The following is a 19,389-nucleotide window of genomic DNA, read 5'->3' on the forward strand; positions in this document are numbered from 1 at the left end:
ATGGTATTTTGTTTGTATTTAAAAGCGTGGAATTACTTTTGAAATGTGACCAGAAATACCCCCAATAATTTCAAAAGTTTCTCAGTAGGTTCTGTAACAACTTAGAACATTCTATAAAAGGATTTTTCTTTTAAGCAGGCCAATATATACATTTTATCCGCTACCTGAAAGTTGAGCAGTGTTGTGTGTGTATGCAGTGAAAATTCTTTGGAACAACTTCTGCTCCAATTTCAACATCTGCTATTCTTGCTATATACAGGAATGACAATAGATATACTGAATTATTACAACAGTGAGATCCCAATAATTTTTTGTGTGTTGAGCAACAAATTATTTAGTTCCAACTCCAATTATTACAGAAAGCTTGTGGTTTTCATAAACCTTGGTCTTGCTAATACAGTAAGTCCTATAATAGTAAAAAGAAAGAATACAGATATGCCAGGCATGGCCATGTATTTATAGTTAGCTTTCTGAAATCAATCATGCTATGTATTTCCACAATTTTATTTCATGCTTCAGCTTACCAAAAATATATTAAACTGTTAAGATTAGCTAGAATAATTTGATTTAGAGTAAATATTTTGAAATTATTTTATTAATGGATGTTAGGCTGGGTCAGTTATCAGAGAATATAAATAATAACAATAATACAATATCTTTCCTACAAAAACAATAGAATAACCAAACTAAACCCAAACTTTTCGTTAAAACAAATAATTAGTTTTTAATTAAAAAAAATCACAAAATTGCTTATATCTAGTCATAAGAGGTAGATCAGTTTTACTCAAAAAAAGACAGAAAAACACATTCCTAAGTCAGTGTTCCAATTTATTTATCAGCACCTGATTTTTAAAGAAGGAAGTCCAACAAAACATAACAATCTGTCAAAATCTAAATATTTTTAATGTAAAATGTAACTTTACTTAAAACGAGGATTCTGAAAGCAATTTAAACAAGGGCTGTTCTTTGGCCTATAATCTATTCTTTATCCGGATTACAGATCAGAATGTTTTTACTGCAATCTCTGCCAGAGCTCATCTTTTTATTGTGTACTTCCAAGCCCCCTTAATGTTTTAGAAAGGCCTTGACTAACTGAACTTTGATCTGATGTCTTCATTGAGAAAAGCTCCAGGTTGCCCATTTCAGATGCAAATCCTTACTGAGGCCCAATAGAGTTTAGTTAAGACAGCAAAAAAGAAGAAACAAGAAGTTTCCAGGATCCTCTTTGAGAATCCTGAGACACATTGGTGTCCTTAATCCACCCTGCTGCATGGATTAAGGTAGGTGATAACCTCTCTTGATTCAAAAGAATAAGCACAGTGCCTACAAACTGGGTGGAGACTAGGATTTGGCTATAATAAAACACCATGCAATAAAAGCTCGGTCTATGTCAGAAGCCTATGAATAGGCCTCAATGTACTGCATTCCCAGGCTTAGCGGGGAAGCTTGCAAAAAGCCTACCTGAATCAAGTAAGCATGAATAATCTGCCTTAGCAGAATGACCATGGAGAGTGCGAAGCAGAGACTTTCCATTCCTCTTAAGTTTGATCTGATAAATTTATTAGTGGATGGGAGGCTCAAACCTGTTCTTTCCTGGATTCCTATTTTGCACAAGGAGAAATACACTAAATTGTCAGAGAGCAGAGCATGCTTTTATGCTACCGTCTGCTGTTAATGTTTCTAATTGCAATACTAATGTGCTAGAAATCTCAGATTTAGGATGAATCAAGGCAGAAAATTGATTTCATGCTGTGACAGTTTATATATTGCCCCAAGAACATAAGCAGTTGATTCAAAAAAAAAAAAAAAAAAGAAAAAACCCACACTGTCTTGCATTGCAAAATAGGCTATCCATATACTCAAAAGTTTAAATGAAATTAACCTCTGATAGCAATGAAAGTAACAAACTGGCAAAGGCACATCAAGCACAACACAACCTGTTACTCTGACGGATTTCTTATAAATCTTCTGTCTTTTTCTGATGTACAAGGAATATGCAATATGTAAAGAGAAACTGTGATAGTTATGAAGAGTACTAATATTAATACCATGCATAAGAAAAAAATGAGTTACCTAGCCAGTCCATATGAGGTCTAATAAATGGGAATGGAATATCTGAACTATTAGTGAAAATCTCTTTTATTACTAAATTAGGCATCAAAAATACTACAAAGACAGCTTTTACTCAGCATTCTTACTTCATGTAAAGCCAGATGTTGGATGGAAAAGTTCTCTGCTAACATGTTTAGAGTTCTAGTAAAAAGCAAAGCTATTTTCTCTCTTTCGTACTTGAAACTATTTGACAGTAGTTTTTGAAAATGTACTAGTTTATTAGTTCAATCAGTTTGGAAAATACACCTTGAAATTTTATTCAACATTATTTTTTTCTGCCAAAAGAAAATTTAAAGAATAAATCACAACCGAAGTTGTTAATTAAATGATAGTACTAAGGGTGCTGCAAGGTAACATCAGATTTTTCCTCAATGGAGTATATTCACCAAGCAAATTAATTTAGCAGAGCACCAAAATTTTATGATAACTGCATTATAAAATATTGAAAAATATCAATTTCAAAACTATTTTTTACTAATTAGAATATATTGAGGAATTTTAGGTATAGATAGCTTAAGAATTAGACTTTTATTTCCAAGTTTTAATTTTTAAAATAAATTTAACATATACATTAAAAATATTGTACCTCAACTATTCAGAATGATCAGCATCCAATTCAGAAAGCGACAATGATAACAAGGGAAACACTCCACAAAAGATTGACCATTTTATTCTATCTTGCATAATCAAATTTCAATAATCGAGGACAAGTACATTATGTATTGTAGAGACATATTATATTGGTGGAAGAAGTGATTACTTCTATGAAGTTATAGAAGATGAGTGCACACCTAACTGGATTATTTGTATGTTTTTCTATTTTGTTAGAACATCAGAACACTAGTTGTTAACAATACGCAATTGTTTCCATATCAATGTACAAGGAATTCTGCTAGATTTTAAAACAGACAAATTATTTTGGGGATGGTTCAGAGTGGCACAGCAAGCTCCACAATAATAAAATTGATGAGATTATATGATTACCCTGAAGGCTGTTTGATTTGGCATGTCACCATATATAAGTCTTTTCTGACACAACTATATAGCCATGTCTGTGCAATTTCACAGAAAACCAAACATGCCAAGCCTTGTAAGATCATTTTGTCACATTCCAATTATGTTCTTTAAGAACACGACTGAACTTACTAGGCAGTTATGACTACATCTAAACCAGAATTTAAAAATGTAGGCTAAAATGTATAGACAAAACAAGTTTTTTGTTCTGGATAGTCAAAAATGCTGTAATTTTATTAAAGGTTGATTGGGCCACTGGATTAAAAAGAAAGTCACCAGCCATGGGAGATATATTATTCACAAAACACTAACAACTGTAAACTCTGAAAGACTGACCACTGGGCTTGTTTCTTATATTCTCCCTGCACAGTGATTAGTTTCTAGTGACAGTGAAGCTGATATAATCTCAAGTGCTTACTTTAGTTGTTATGCACATGGATAAGCAGGTCAACAGCTTGCTTCGACACAGTACTTTCACTACAGAGATCTAGTAAGTACTGTTGATTAAACCTGCTTAAGTAATTTGTGTACAACTAAATTTGGGCAAAGTTTGTAAATGACCAAATTATTCAAACTTTCATAAAAAGCTGTCTCAATTTAATAATACTCATTGAAAAGTCCCATGAACTTTAATGTTTTTACTTTTAAATTTTTATTGTCTGTATTAAGTTTTACAGTTCCTGCAAATTCTCAAATTCCCTTTCTCTCTGTATCTCTAGTAATCAAAAAATATGGTGGTGTATGATAATTTACCCTCAGGAGGCAATCCTGTAATACTGTCCATTAGCAGTTCTGTTGTCTAGATTCTACTGAAAAGCATTTGCTCTGCAAATTCATTTTGACTGCAAGAGGAAAAAAGTATGAAATACTGATTACCTCCATTTTTGGTAAATTTTGGTAGCGCCAGGCTATTTTCATAGAATCCTCAAAATCCTCAGACTTAACAGCTGTTGCTTCTTCTGCCAATTCATTTCTGTAAGTATCATCAAGCAAAGGGGCTGGAAGTTCCTACAGATGGAGAGCGAAAGAATGTCAGCTATCTACAGTAGAAATGCCAGTTCAGATTTCTACCCCCTCGACCAAAGGTTAGCTAATACGGTTATCTTAATACAATGGACAGTTGTAAAATCTGTAACAAAACTTGATTAAAGCTCCTACTAATACTGAGCATAAAAAACCCCATGTAATTGTTATGGGAAAAATGAATTATATAAATATAAGAGAATGCAGAATGGAAATATCACATTGTATACTCTATACAAGCAACACATCTTGAGCAGCATCCATATTACTTTTTTTTTTTAAAAAATCTTTCTTTAAAGGTTGATATCCTAAACTATCTATTTCTGAGAACAGATAAGTTCCCTGCATAGTGAATTTAAGCTTATTTTATAATAAGATCACTTTTCTTTGTTAGCTTCTGTAAATCTTTCAAAAGTATTCAACAGACCACAACAGCCTACAGACACAGGCTGAAAACAACTGTTACAGGATGGTTTGAATTTTCTCTCCTGCTAAACATTACACATGATATCTACTAATGACAGATACCTCACGAACACAAACAAGGGAGTAAAAGGAAGGGACAAATATTGAATCCTGGAATTTTTATAAGTTTCTAATGCAAACATTTCTGACTTTTTTTAAAAAAAAAAACATTGCACACTGGTGGATTTAACTGTTCTATGAGGAAAGAACTGCAGCTTTGACTTAGACCTAGATTAGGAACAATGTTTTACTACAAAATTTCTGCTTTTTACCTTTGTAACATTGCCGAAAAAGTAAACAGCATTGAGTGGATATCAAGCACAGCATTCAGAATTTATGCATTGGGCTTCTACACCTACTAGAGGAATGAAGTGCAAACAAGTTTTCTGACCCAACTTAATCACCCATCTGTGTAAGCTGGAGGGCACAGGAACTCTTTATCTGCTTAAAACAGATCAAGACTTATTTGAAAACTAAGTTTTCATTAAGCAAAGATTCTTGAGAGAACTGAGATGTGGTCTCAAGGGTTAAAAATCTATAGAGATAGCCAGTATCTCTGTTACAAGGTATCATGTGTGAAGACATAAAAAAAACAAATTTGAAAACTTCAGAAGAAGAATCATGATCGAAGTATGGGATACACAGGAAACACTCAACATAGGCAGAGCTGATACTGACCATAAACATCCAAATGACATTCACGTCTTTATGTAGGCAGACGTGGTACAAACAGACACACATAGAAAGAAGACAATGAAAGTTTAAATTAATCCATTTTAGGTTTAGTATTACGCTAATTCAGTATTAAAGAATACAGGACAGAAAACCTGTATATAGTTCAATATGTAATCTTATGAACAACATGCGTTATTTTTGTTTTTTTAGTGTAAATTAATATAATATCTACTCTTATTGACAAAATTGAGAACAAATGTTTCTCATTTCAGGACAGTTGTTTCTGTCTCTCTTTCAGTGGTTGATCAGTACACCCTCTGAGATAAAAGATAATGGAAGCTATGAAAACTTTTATGTAGTTACTTCAATAAAGTTGCAGAACTAGAACAACTGTACCTATGTGTTTCAGCAGCTAAGCAGAAGATGCAAGCCACACCTTTGAGCAAATAGTTCTATTTTATTTACGTTCTTTTTGCAGATGAACTGCAAAACCGCAAAAGCCTGGCAAAGGCTCTTCATGAGAATGGATATGTACAGAATTAAATTTTCAGATTTCTTACAGCTTGTTTAAAAGATACACTTGTATACAATAACCTCATATTACTATGGTTGTAAAAATTAAGCTTTATGGGTAGGAAAGCTACACGAAGATTACAATTTTAAGTTAGTATTTACAGCTTTCATTAAATTTACAGATTTGTAACAGTTGTTTCAGCAAAAAAAGGAATTTACTTTTGTCAAAGTTTCCTTACATCTACCCAGAAAGAAAGCAGGGAAACTTTCAACCAAAGACAAAGGCTTTGGACAGATTGGAGAAAATGAAAACAGAACACGGTACCGAAAGGTTCTGCGAAAGTATAAATACAAACATGAACTGACAAGCACACCAATGCATTTCACATATATGCAGATACAAATTATTTGCATTTACTTCTAAGAGCATTATATAAAGGATTTTTCTAAAAAAGAAGGAAGATGTTACTTTGAATTTCTAGTTTTATAACTCAGATATCCACAATAAAGAGTTAATTAATCTCACTTTCCAATTATGGTGCTATTTTGAAAACAAATTACTAAACAGTTAAACTATTATGCAGATTTAATTTCCTAATACAATTATTCACAGATTTAAGCTGGCTAAGGTAAAAAGGTCTTCCTTTTTCAGTGAACAGCTGCTGATAACGTGATCATCTCAAAATATTGCTCAATTATAGTAACTAAAAAAATAAATAAAATCAACCTTCCTTTAAAAAGTGAGTTCTGTAAAGGAATAATTCTGCAGGCCAAAACAACATTTCCAGATATCTCTTCCTTTCATTCACCAGGATCAGCTGGCTTCCAGGTACTACCTGTAGTGGTGGGTAACCTCTTTTTCTGAAAACAAGTGCCAGCCACAGTTCAGAAGAGATCACTGCCTAAGCATTTCATCAAACTCCCTGAGCGTGCTCCTGTTTCAGATCCTACCACTGATATAACAAGCTGCTAACTCATCCTGCTGTAGTATCACTGCGCAGCTATCACATCATCTGCAAAGCCGAAATCCAGGAAATGGCATATTTTACCATTCACCTTTACTGTGAGTAGAGACAAAACCGGCACCAATATTTTCTTAAAGCTATTTAATATTTTTCTCCTCTAGAATCACTGCAAACCAGTTGTACTACTGATTCATTGTTATTATATAATAATTGGCAAAGACAAATTTGAGACAGGGACATTTATTTAGCTATATACATTTGCTTTTATATAATCACACATAATGTATGTTTTACACAGGGACTGTATTTTATGCTAAAATAAACAGAGATCAAGACAATAAGGAGTGAGAGGTTCTCCAAGTATTACTGATAAAGTACAAGCTACTTCAATACCCTCATCTAACACTGAAAAAAGTTCCTGCCTTGCAGTTAAATAGAGAACAAAACCTTCTTACATGGCACTATATGAAAGGAAGACATTACAAATACTTGCTGTTGACACCCAGAGAAGCTCAGGCCAAAACAGAGACAGACACACACACTATCAGTGCAACACAATTAGGCACTGTGGTATGCCCTAACTGTTGCTAAGAATGAAGCAGATTAAGAGTTCAAGGAAAAATTATTTCACCTGAAGCTGATAAAGATTTTGGCTGCCAGAAATGAAAACCTAAGTTTCATCTAAGTATCCATCTGAAACAGCCTTTTTCGCCAATATAGTTTACTTTTAACTTCTGACATAACAAAGAGATTTTATTCTGACATATTAAAAAACTTCTAACATTATAAAATGATTGTTTAAACATGACTAAATTCACACAAAGCAACATGAGAAAACCTGTGACTCAGTACCATGGCAGTTAGCATATGCATCAGCTTAGGTCTGTTCTATGCTGTCTTGTCCCTTGCTGCCCCACAGAAGGAACTAGGAGCACCTGAAGAACTCTCTCATACAAAGAGCAACTCTTATTTCCAGTTGCTTTTCTAAAATGCATTTACCTAATAACTACCATGTTTAGCTGAAGAATATGTTTCTTAGATGTACCATGTTGTTGTCCCTATGCAAGAAACACGTTCACATGATGCGCTGAGACTTAAGACATTTCTGGGGCTACTAGGTCTCACAGCCATATAATTTTCTATCCCAACAAACACTTTGCTCTAAAGCAAACATATCCTGAATCATATTCTTGCATGTGGTGGTTGTGAACTTCATAGCCTCTTAGTAGGCTTCGTACAAAATTCAGCTGCAATCTGGAAACAGGAGTCTGCCTTTGGAGCTGACTGGTATTTTGAAGACCAATTGCTTGAGCTCCACCTGGTATATTAACTTGGTTAAATACATTCCAAGATCTTGTACTTAAGCACAAACAGGAAAAAAATTTCAATCCTATTCATAGTCTGAGTATATCTGTAATTTGAACACATTTTAGATAAAGATTAATGAACAGAACTAATAAAGACTGTTTACCTCCAGATTTGCATCCTAACTTTATCACTATTACCCCAGCTTCTGCTTACCCTTGTTTCCCTCCCAGTTACACTAATTTGTATCAAAGAGAGGCAAAACATGCGGTTGCTGTTTGAAGGTATGTCTACGTTGACTATAAGCCAACATGCATGCGTTCATTAGCCTGGTAAAAGACTAAACAGAATACATAGGTGATCGCTGATGTTTTCCTTAGGATGTACTGATTCATACACCCTACTCTACAATTTTCAAAAATCTTTTAACTAGATCTTTGTATAAGCACATTTGGAAAGGGAGAGAGCTTAAAATTTGTTAGTAGGCTTGGGGCTGGGGAGAATTACAGACACAAAACACAGTTATATAAACCTGCTTTATGGGCAATATTGAAAATATTGAAATTTAAATGATCCAAACATTTCTTTTTATCTTCATATCCCCTTTTTGTCTTCATGATAACTAGAACTGGAATAAAAGGTTTTCCCCTCTTCTGACACTGCAAATTAAATGCTATTTTTTGTGTCAAGGAAATAGCTCTTTCCAAACCTGACCGTGCCTGAGTGAAACAGAACACCTAAGTGAGAAAAAGCCTCCAGTTGTCGTAACATAGATATATTCTCAAAGATAAAGGCTGGCTGGTTGGATATACACTTCACAACTCTTCAGTGTCATGAAAGGTTTAATTACTGTCCAAGAATTACAAAGCATTTACCAATTCTCAGATTGTTCTTTAAAATAGAAGGAAAAATAAAAGAGTTATGGAAAGGATGACCTTGGAAGCAGACCAGTAGCCAAACTAGCCACAGAACACAGGCTTCTTCTGGCACAGCTATACAAAAATTGAACTGAAAACTATACAGCAGAACACATATGGGGAGCAGTGGAGGCCATGGTTGCTATGAGTGACATTTAAAGATGGCTAAGCCTAGGCTTTTCCTCAAAATATCTGTGTGTGTGAGATTCAAAAGCAGGGCTTTAGCACAACACTCTTTCTCCTAGACCCATTACAAATTGAGAAACAAAGATACCAGTTTCCAGCAGTGTTATTAAATCATTATTTATGTTTGAGAACTGTACTTCTCTATCATATATAAAAAGCACTTAAATTCTGCTGAAATTATCATAATTTAATAAAGTATTTGGGATTGTGAGCCTATTTAGGATTAAATTAATTTATATTCTTAGAATCAAAATCAGAATTTCAGAAGAATACAAGATTATTAAAATGTTTAAAAGTTACTTCCAAAATTTCATCCAGAATTTGGAAATAAAACTGTTTGTTATTCAAACAAAACAGTAAGAAAAGGAGAGTTGATTTATCAGCCCGTAATATCTCTAATGTATTTCTGCTTAAAAATATCTCAGCTCCCACATCATATAGCTTTGAAAAGCTTTGGGACTGACAATTTTGTGGCATCAGTGTGTCAGCTCCTGAAAACTGTTACATTCTCCCGGGCTAAAAAAAGACAAATCTCTCATAAGGTATATAAAAAAACAAAGCATGTAGCAGTGCGTTAGTTAAAATAAAAAAAAGAAAATATACAGCATTTCTTGGGGTCAACTAAAATACAAGTCTTTGCTATGCAGCATGAACACACAAAAAGGCAGACAAGTGCTAAAGTTATTAAGCGCAGTTTGGTTGTGGCATTCCTCTGTGTTTAGAGCGAGATGTAGTAGGAAGGGAAAAAGAGAGAAGGAAGTTTGTTGCTATGTTTTAAAATAAAAAATAGATTTGGGGAAAAAAAAAGGTTTTCTAAAGCACTAATACTAAATGACAATGCAATTAAAATAGTTTTGTTTCCCACAAACCAAGCTTATGAAGGTTTTAGTGCAAACATGAAATAATTTATTTCATTAATAAATCTTTTATCTTTGCAATAAAATGATGTACAACCCGTATCTGCTAGCAATCCAGGTCTTTATGTGTTTGCTGCCACATTACTTTGCTTGCCTTGTTTTGGCAGATGCACGAAGCAAAATCAGATTCTAACAGTTTGACCTCTCTCACTTCTTATGTTCTCAAGGGGATAATAAAATCCAAGATACAATCCCACAGCAGTTAATGAAGCTTAACCTCACACCCTCTTAATTACCAATGCATTACACCAACTATAGGCATCATACTCCTCTCTAAGCTATTTTACAATGCTAAAGAAGTACTACTGTGCTATTATTTAGCAACGTAATCCAAGCTGTATGCGAAATCCCTCTTACATAAAAACCTTTGATCCTTACAGGTTTCAATAACTGTATAATTAATAGTACTTAAGAATTTAAAACATAATATATTTATGTATCAATAAATATGTTGTTCACATGGTTTTATGCAACTATTTTGCCATGCAATATCATCACAAGTATGATTAAAGAAACATGAAATAAAAAAATATTAAAGGGAGTACGATTCACTGTTGATCTCTAATTGCAACGATATTTAAATACTTTAAACTCACATGAATTTAAGGCTCTTTTTCATTATGTTAATTTTTAGTATTTAAAGGACACCAGATGGTAAGTCAGGAAGGGTAAATATTTTCTTTTCAATAATGTATTATATAAATGTCAGTTTAAAGGGCCCTACTCCCAAAAGGGGAGAGGATTCTATTTTGATTGTAAACACTCGTGAAGACAAGGTCTATTGTTAAAGAACACAAATGGCTGGATACAGAATTTTTCTCCTTTCAGTGGCCCTTGTACAACAATTTATTTCCATCTCCAGGTAAGACTGTTCTACGGAAATTTTTCTTTGACATTCAAAAGGACCAAATGGATGTCAACCCAGGATAAATGAGTTGTGTGAAGAGAAGAGGGAAGTAATATTCCTCTGTTTTATGAAATAAAAAAGGTTAATTGAAAGTACTCTAAGGCGTTTTTTTTTTTAACCTGTGAGAATATATTCTCTACTTCACATACACAGAAGTAAACCCTATAGTCAAGTCATGGAATTCTTTGCTATAACTTCCTTGCACTATGGCTCCATTTCACAAAATTGAAAACCAGGAATGCATAGGAGATTAGATGATTTTTTTTTTATTTCATCTTTTTCTGAATAAGTTCATGATGCTTAAGTAAGTAAAAGATAAATACAACAAAAAAGAGAACGACACACTAAAAAAAGTAATGTGAAGAAACAAAATAAAAATGAGAGTGCCCTTGTCCAAAATTCTGTAAAGTATGCTGCAGCGTATAATGCACTGGCCTAAACAGATTTAATAACAACAACATTATTCATGAACACCTTTAGAGATGAGCACTGTAAGCAATAGTTCAGTAATTGAGCAAATCAATTCTACAAAGTTACCAACTATATTTGTAAAATATTTGTGAACACTGAAGCCTAAACACTTGGTTTTTTTAAGCTACTACTTTTATGATACATTTAACAGGCTAAGAAAGATCTGTGTTTAAAAGCAAACATAATTTCATAACTCAGATAATGAAAGAAAATATCCTAATAAACAGCCAAGGATTGGTAGATAGGAAACCTGAATTTTAAGCCAAACATTTATTTCCTCTGGTTCTGGAAAATCTTTTTATTAGATTGGTCTGAACTTTTGACAAAGACTAAGCTTTACACTGTAGAGAGTTCCCAGCGTGGGTACTGCTTAAAAGGATTTCATTTTTTTTAAACAGGAGCGATTATTTTTTTCCAGCATCCTCTTTCACACCCATACAACTTCTCTGTCAAGTTTATAACACAATTTTGTAATGCAGAAAATTGTATTACAATAGAATTAAAATATTTGTGTTTTAATACATAAAAATGTAAAATAGATATTCCATTTACCCAACATGCAAGCAAGAAAAGTAAACAAATGAGCAAGAGCTATATAATAAAGAAACTAGATTTTTCAAAGAAACTTTCAAACTCTGAGACAGCTGCCAGGGTTAGCTTCAACCTTAGTCTTTGTGCCACAAGGCTATCTTTACTTCAGAAAGAGAGATAAAAGGTGGTAGGAAAGTTCACTAGTGCTGTATCTGTAATTGGATTTCTGTGTACTAAGTGATAACATTTAACTGCATGCAGCAGCTGAATCACTGTAACAAGCTCATATATTTTGAAAATACAATTGGGGAAAAAAGGACAATAGGAATGTAGCCCTGCTTGCATATATATTTTTACCTTTCAAGTTGTTATGCTTTTAATTTCTTTATGTAGCATCTAAAAATGTCAGGTGACCAAAAAAATACCTCTTGCATTCATACACTGCTTCTTTCACAACACCAGGTAGCAAAAAGATAGGAAGGAGTTGGAATAGCAGTCTTTGAAAATGGAAGTTTGGAAAGCCCTGGTCACCAGCGTGATAATTTCTTCCAGGTTTGCATTCTTCCTTTTGACAAAACAATGTTTTAGAGTCATACCTATGAGGGAAAAATGTAAGCATCACGGTTGAATGTACTTTGCTGGAATAAAAAAGTCCATGTAGACAGCTATGCTTTCTTTTAAGAGGTTGTTTGCATACACAGTAATACAACACTGAAGCTCAGTGGGTTGTTTATTGTTGTTGTTTTTTTGAATAACCCTGGAAATAACAAAAGTACATTTTGCTAGATTCTTTCTGCATTCATCTTTTCAGTAGGAAAAAAGTAAGTGTGCACTTTCTGTTCTTCAGGTCCACTCAGTATAACCAGCTTGTTGGAGGTGGAATTTTTTCAATCTTTTCCAAATGACATACTAAAGCAAAATGCCATATTTAAAATATACTTTCACTTTTGTTTTAGAGATCTTTTCAGCTTGCTAGGAATTTTTTAAAAACTTGTTCCTGGAGGTTTTTTTAATCTTGTCCCTGTAAACCATTATACTTCCCTACAAGCACCTCCTGGCTTCCTCACCAAGTGATGCTGCATTTTTCCCTTTCACTGTGTATCCCTAGACCACTAGCGTGGTTTCTCCTGACTGACTTGACTTCAGGATACGTCCAGCAAACACAGTGAAGCTGTGTATCTGATGCATGGGCACACTAAGGGCTTTACTACTCAAGAGAATCTTCTACGTAGTTCTCTAGAGAGCAAACTGTTTGCACATTGTTAATTTTCAAACTTGGAAGTACAATGACACCAGATGTACAAGGTAAATACCACTTCATGCCTTAGTATGGTAAGCCTCAAAGGACTTGATTGGGGGTAGAATTTTGGGGAATGCATTTCCTTCTAATAAGGCTATCCTCTATAGCAGAGGTAGCAAAAGCATCCCCACCATAAGCAGCAGGCTCATAGAATATGTCAAAGTAAGTTTTTTTCCTTCAAGGATGTGCTCTTTATCCTCTCTTCTTGTAAGAGAACCTCCAAAAGGCAATCTCAACAGAGTCCAAAAGTATCCTGTAATAAAATTCCAGCTTGAAAACAGAAATTCCATAAAAATGCAGTAATCGCACGAAGCGTTCTTCAACAGGAGATGAACAGATGCAGCTCTAGAAAGCAGTTCGGGACCTCCCACTCTTCCACCTCAGGCTTCCAGGTTCCCAATGCAATGGTGATTGAGGTAACATTGGCCAGGATCCCACTGGGAAATCATTGGGCTTCAGGGGATGCTGGTTTCTGTTTCCCAGCATGTATAATGACCAGTAAGTCTTCCTCTTGAGACAAACTTCGCACAGGCTCCGCGGTAAAAGCAACTTAACAGAGAGCACTCTTTATTGTCAAGATGCGCTCATAACTGGCAAATATAATCCAATTTTTTCGTATTAACCTTGTGAGAATCAGTTCCCCCCAAAGTCTAGATAAAATAATTACTCAGGAAAAAAAGGCAAAGAAATTCTTATATAGGCAGTTTAGGCAGTTCTAGAATTTTAGTGCCAAATCTGAGGCAGAAAAAGTGAGAAATATAGAAATGCAGCCATCACAGATACAATTTTTTTTTTTAAGACTGGAATCATACCTTGGCACTAAAAAGGAGAACAGGCGTAAAGAACTAAGCTGTTATATAGTTACAGAAGTCAGTTTGGTACCCAGCCTAACTTGGAGTGGATGCAAGCCTGTTCTAATTTTGGCTACAGTGATGTTCAAGGAAATATTCAAACCCCTTTCTTACTGTTTTTTACAAAAAGCATAACAGTGTTTAAGTTAAGATTTCCTCTGTAATATATATAACCATATACTCAAATTTGTATGTTCCCTTCTCAAACACACACACTATATGCAAATTCAAAATTGCTGGCATTTAGAGTGCTGAATTATAAAAAAACATATAGCCACTAAACACAGTGAAGTTAAGGAAATAGATACAAGAAAAAAACACATCTATTTTATTAGTTTCTCTCTGTTTTTAAGCTTGAGCACATAACAGCCTTTCATAATTTGTAGTCTAAACTTCATAAGGTATGTTACTGAAAATGGAATGTTAAGATAGAATGTTTCCTTCAGTCATTTTATTATTAAATTAGTTTTACATTTACCAATGCAATTAATCTTATTTTATGATCGATCACAGAAATACACCATACTATTTCTTATATTGTACACTATTTCCAGTTCTTATACCCTTATAGTAAAAAGCTATCTTTTCTTGAATATAGATTGAACAGAAATGCTCTCAAATATTTAAAATACTTTCTAAAAACCAGCATGTATATAGTTCTGTAGGTTTTACCAGAGGTGTATAATTTTTCAGCATTACGTCTTAATGCCAATTTCCTGAAGGAGCTTTGACTACAAAAGGCATGAATATGTTTTCAAAGGATGATGGATAAATTGGTGGGTGGTAATATAATATATCTTAGGCAGCTGATCAGGGCTTTTTATCCTCTGCTTGTCTTTTAGTTATACACAATTCAAGATAATTATGGTCTATAAGAATGTCTTTTCCCCTTCCTACTACCAGCAATATTTGTCTTGGTTATAGGTTCAAGAAACTTCCAATCACATCGTAAAATTAGAATAGGGCAATTATGGCATCTCAGCAGAGAACTGAATGTATAAATAGACTGACCACACAATATGGACATAAGGCAGTTAGGGAACTGCCTTTATGTAAAATACCAGTTAATTAGAATACCAGCTATAGCATATATTGAATCCATACCTGAATTTTATAAAACACAAAAACAATCGTAAAATGTATAATTCGGGTTGATATGTACCAAATCTATGTTGCCTTTCCAGTAAAGAATACAGTCCAATCAGATCCTGAAAATAAATTAATTACTAATGTCATTAAATAAAATGCAATGTTATTCAACAGCTTAGTGGAGACATCCAAATCCCAAACAGCTCATTTTTGTGACAGGAGACAACTTCTGAAGGTCGTCTCTTTTAGAAGTCAAGTGACACAGCCATAGGGAAAACTCCTCTACCTCTGTGATTTGGAGAGCTAACTGTGGCCAATGCCAGTTTTTCCAGGTAAAGCAATAATGGTTTTTAGGTAGCACATATGAGCATTTCAAGAAGTGCCTAAGCTTTCCAAGTGCGAAAGTACGTAATTTTCTAGATTGATGTCTAGCATATTACAGGGTTACTTCATTGAAGCAATTTCAAGACAGCAATACAAATCAGAGAAATCAACTCTACTGTGCCTTGCCTGTTATGCAAAGGAAGTGTTGAATAGACAAGGTAAGAGTAGAAAAGCATAGACAAGAGTACTGTTGGATATATAAACACACAGAGGAAGAAAACAAGACAAAATTATGTTTTCCTCAACTTTCCTGTAGTAATATTGTCCATACATTTATAATCTCTTATAGTGACACCACTATGGAGTTACAACAGAGGAATGCAGTGTTATTACCTAGTGTCTACCCCTGAAAAGTAAGAAGGAAAACTTATTCCAAATCAGACAATAGAGCTCAGTAAGTCACATCAAACTAACTGACCACAAACTCAAATTGGTACAAGAAGGATAGATGTATGTAACAATGTCTGTTGATTAACTTGCAAAAGCATAAAGAACAGGAGCTAGGAAAAATATGACATGCTATGAACAATTGATTCAAAGGTGAATGAAAGAAGAATAAAATGTATGTTAGCTACTCCGTTTTAAGAAATTCTAATGCAATGCAATAAAAAAAAAATTAATTTGAATAATTTAATTTTGATGACAAAAGCAACTGCAATGATCATATATTGTACAGTCAGAGAGTCAATGACTTGATTATCAGTTATTTAAAAACAAGTATTATTAAAAAATATAGCATGTTCTTATGTAATTCATACTTCACAATCAAATTCTTACCCATTTGTTTAGGCTGTATTCTAAACCACAAGAACAAATGATAAAAATTTCACCCCTAAATGAACCCTCTTTAGGTTCAAGTTCATAAAAAAAAATATTAGATTTTTCAGAACTATAATCATATAATTTCATTAAGAATATACTTTTTCCTGAATACTGAAGATAATACTAAACAGATAGGGCATAGAATCTACCATCACTAGGTAGGAAAAAAGAAAAGTAATCATTTTGTCCAGAAACAGTCTCTGAAGACTCTTAAGGAAATAGCCAGACTTCAGTTGATGCAGAAGTAATCAGTAAATTATATGTTACTTTTGATATTAGAAAAAAGCAGCCTTAGAAAGACATAAAATATTTAATGAAATTTTGTAAGATTATCCTCACACTTCAGCATTTTTTGCAGTGTTGATCAGGCTTTTTCCCTTATATAATTTCCTTATAATGGAAACTATCAGTGTTTGATTAGGAGCTCACTGAAGTCTGAAAGGAACCTTTCTATATGACCTGATCCAAAGCTGACCATGTTTCCTAGCAGAAAAAAGACAGTCAGAATGAAAAGTACGTGTAAAGGAAGTCATAAAGATATTAAATGGTATTTTTCTTTCTATAGGAAACTACAATAAATATCTACACAAATTATACACTGTTTCCACCACAATATATTGGAAGCAGCTTAACTACTCTTCCTAATAGACAGGTGGAAACAGTTGAGTTTACTCAAACTATTCAACTAAGCCAGCTAGCCTGTCTGATTTTCATCCATAATCAAAATAAAGGATAAGCAGGCTCCTAGTCTGATTTGGCCTTGGGAGGATCTTACTCCATTGTCCGTAGATAGAGGCTAGCAATTCCTAACACATTCTTATGAACACCAAGATTAATTAATTTCTTACTACATAATATATACACTTTAAAATGTATCTAAATTCATCAAGAGATTACAGCTTTACTTGTCAAAAGCTTTGAGTCTTCTTTACCTTTAAGATGTTGTCAGGATGCTCTTTAGCAGAAGCAACAAACAAGTCATGTCCACAGACAACTCCCTCTGCGAGAAAGTACTTGAACAACAAATTGGAGTAAAGACCGTATTTATCTTCCTCTGTGAAAACAAGAATGGTTGGAATTTTTTCTTTTTTGTTCAATAAATCACCCACTTGTATTTTAACAACACTGTAAAAGCCCTATTTTGGTCTACCTCCTAGAGTATATAATGTACAACAGAGATAATAGGTAAAATATTATTCCAAAGCTTTAAAAATAATGCTTGCTAATATCGTATTCCTAATTTTTCAAGTCAGAGAAATACTTCTCAATCATGTATTCGACTCTAAGATATAGATGGGATACAGCAATAGTGCTATCTTCCTAACAAGTTTTCCTATAAGTATCAACTAAGATTACTGAAACCATGGTTTAATGGAAAAGGGTTTTGTTCATTTGGGAGAACTGTGTTAATATTTATATTCTTAAAGCTTAAAATATTAAACAACTTGCTTAAAATATCTATTAATTGATGTTTTTCAAAATTTAATCATATTTGACATGCTAAAGCTATATAAAGGTATCATCTCTTATAGAGACATTCTTACATCTGCATTTCTTTCAAAACTGTGAGAACTACAAAAATAGGCAAAACAAATGGATATATTGAAAAAATAGACCATTTGCAAGGCCATTTTTGAAAGCTAACCAGAGCAAAATCACGAACACATTCAAAAGACACATGAACTTATAGTTTAAGAAGTGAGACAATACTTGTTAACAGACATTGTGAACACTAGCGTACTGAAATAAAAATACAAACTCCTACTGACTTCAGAAAGGCTAATATTTCCTTCAGCTTCTTTGTGGCAAGTTAAGTATCAGAAATTACCAGAATTAGAAAGTCTTAATAAGCTTCATACAATTAAAACTTATCATAACTCAAAACTATGGGGGAAGTGAATGAGTAAAGAACAACTGAAATTTGAATAATCTCTGATTTTCTTTATTTTTAGGAAATATAAACAATAGCAATGTTAATGCTAGCAAAAAATATTCCTAACCATATAACTACCCGATTAATTGTCCAGTAAAATTTTAGATTATGCCCTTTGGGGCAACATATTTCTGACACTTATTTAGAAAGATACCCGAAATATTTTGTTTGGGAGAAGAGTAAATGCAACAATGTAAGGTATCATTTTTTTATCTGTTAATCTGGCTGCTGGAAGATAATACACAGGGATGTTGTGGCAGAAAAATACAGAAAGATAGATTTTCTTCATACAGAACCAACAAGACTCTTAATCCATTCTTTGCGTGACTTGGAAACAATTTCCCCCCTATTATGAATCACATATGAAAATTTTAAAAGAAAAACCACAAAACCAATAGCAAAGGCTGAAAATAAGAAAGTTGTCATTCATATCTAACTTTTAAAAAATACTAAAGAAGGAAAACAAAAAGAATATGACTTTGATATGTACCAGAATAGTATGTTTTGGAGCTTAAGAGTCAAAAAGAACCAATGAAGTGGGGTGGGAGGAAAAGAAGAAAGGACATGTATATCCAAAGAGGAGAAAGAACATTAATAGCAATGGAGAAACTTAAGAAACAAATCACAGAAAAATAGTGTTGCACTGCTACACTCCTGATATCATACACAAGTACTGACATTTTCAGTGTTTAGATTAACAAGAGAAAGAAATTCAAAGTTTTCAAATTCACTGGAGAAGAAACAGTTCTCCCAGACATACCTCCCATCCGCCATGGGATACTGGGCAAAACAGAATTTATTTCCTGCTTTTTTTATTTCAATTTTAAACTTAGTATTTGGGATACTTTTTTTTTTTTTTAAAGTTAAAAGGTATACACTTAAAATTTGGAAAATTTATTTCTTTTATTTCTTTCTTCCTCCTTCTTCAGAATAATCCCTAAAGATATAAAAGCAAGATTACCTACTTTGTTGTTAAGGAGAAATACTTATTTAAAAGTTTCCCTTTCAT

At 33.4% G+C, this 19,389-nt stretch overlaps 1 protein-coding gene across 7 annotated transcripts in view; it reads right to left on the minus strand.

Moving 5' to 3' along the window:
* ELP4 (elongator acetyltransferase complex subunit 4) overlaps nucleotides 1-19,389 on the minus strand; it is a 153,207-nt gene that overhangs the window by 118,156 nt on the left and 15,662 nt on the right. For all 7 annotated transcript variants that reach the window (XR_012675758.1, XM_075163267.1, XM_075163265.1 and 4 more), the window contains exons 3-4: nucleotides 17,380-17,501; nucleotides 4,003-4,134 (exon numbers count right to left, since the gene is read on the minus strand). Coding sequence is in view for 6 of the 7 variants with exons in the window: in XM_075163267.1 (XP_075019368.1) it covers nucleotides 4,003-4,134; nucleotides 17,380-17,501 (254 nt within the window). In the remaining variant the exon portion in view is untranslated. The remainder of the gene's footprint in view (nucleotides 1-4,002; nucleotides 4,135-17,379; nucleotides 17,502-19,389) is intronic.

This window comes from Calonectris borealis, chromosome 14 (assembly GCF_964195595.1).
Source record: "Calonectris borealis chromosome 14, bCalBor7.hap1.2, whole genome shotgun sequence".
In the NCBI taxonomy this organism is placed as follows: domain Eukaryota; kingdom Metazoa; phylum Chordata; class Aves; order Procellariiformes; family Procellariidae; genus Calonectris; species Calonectris borealis.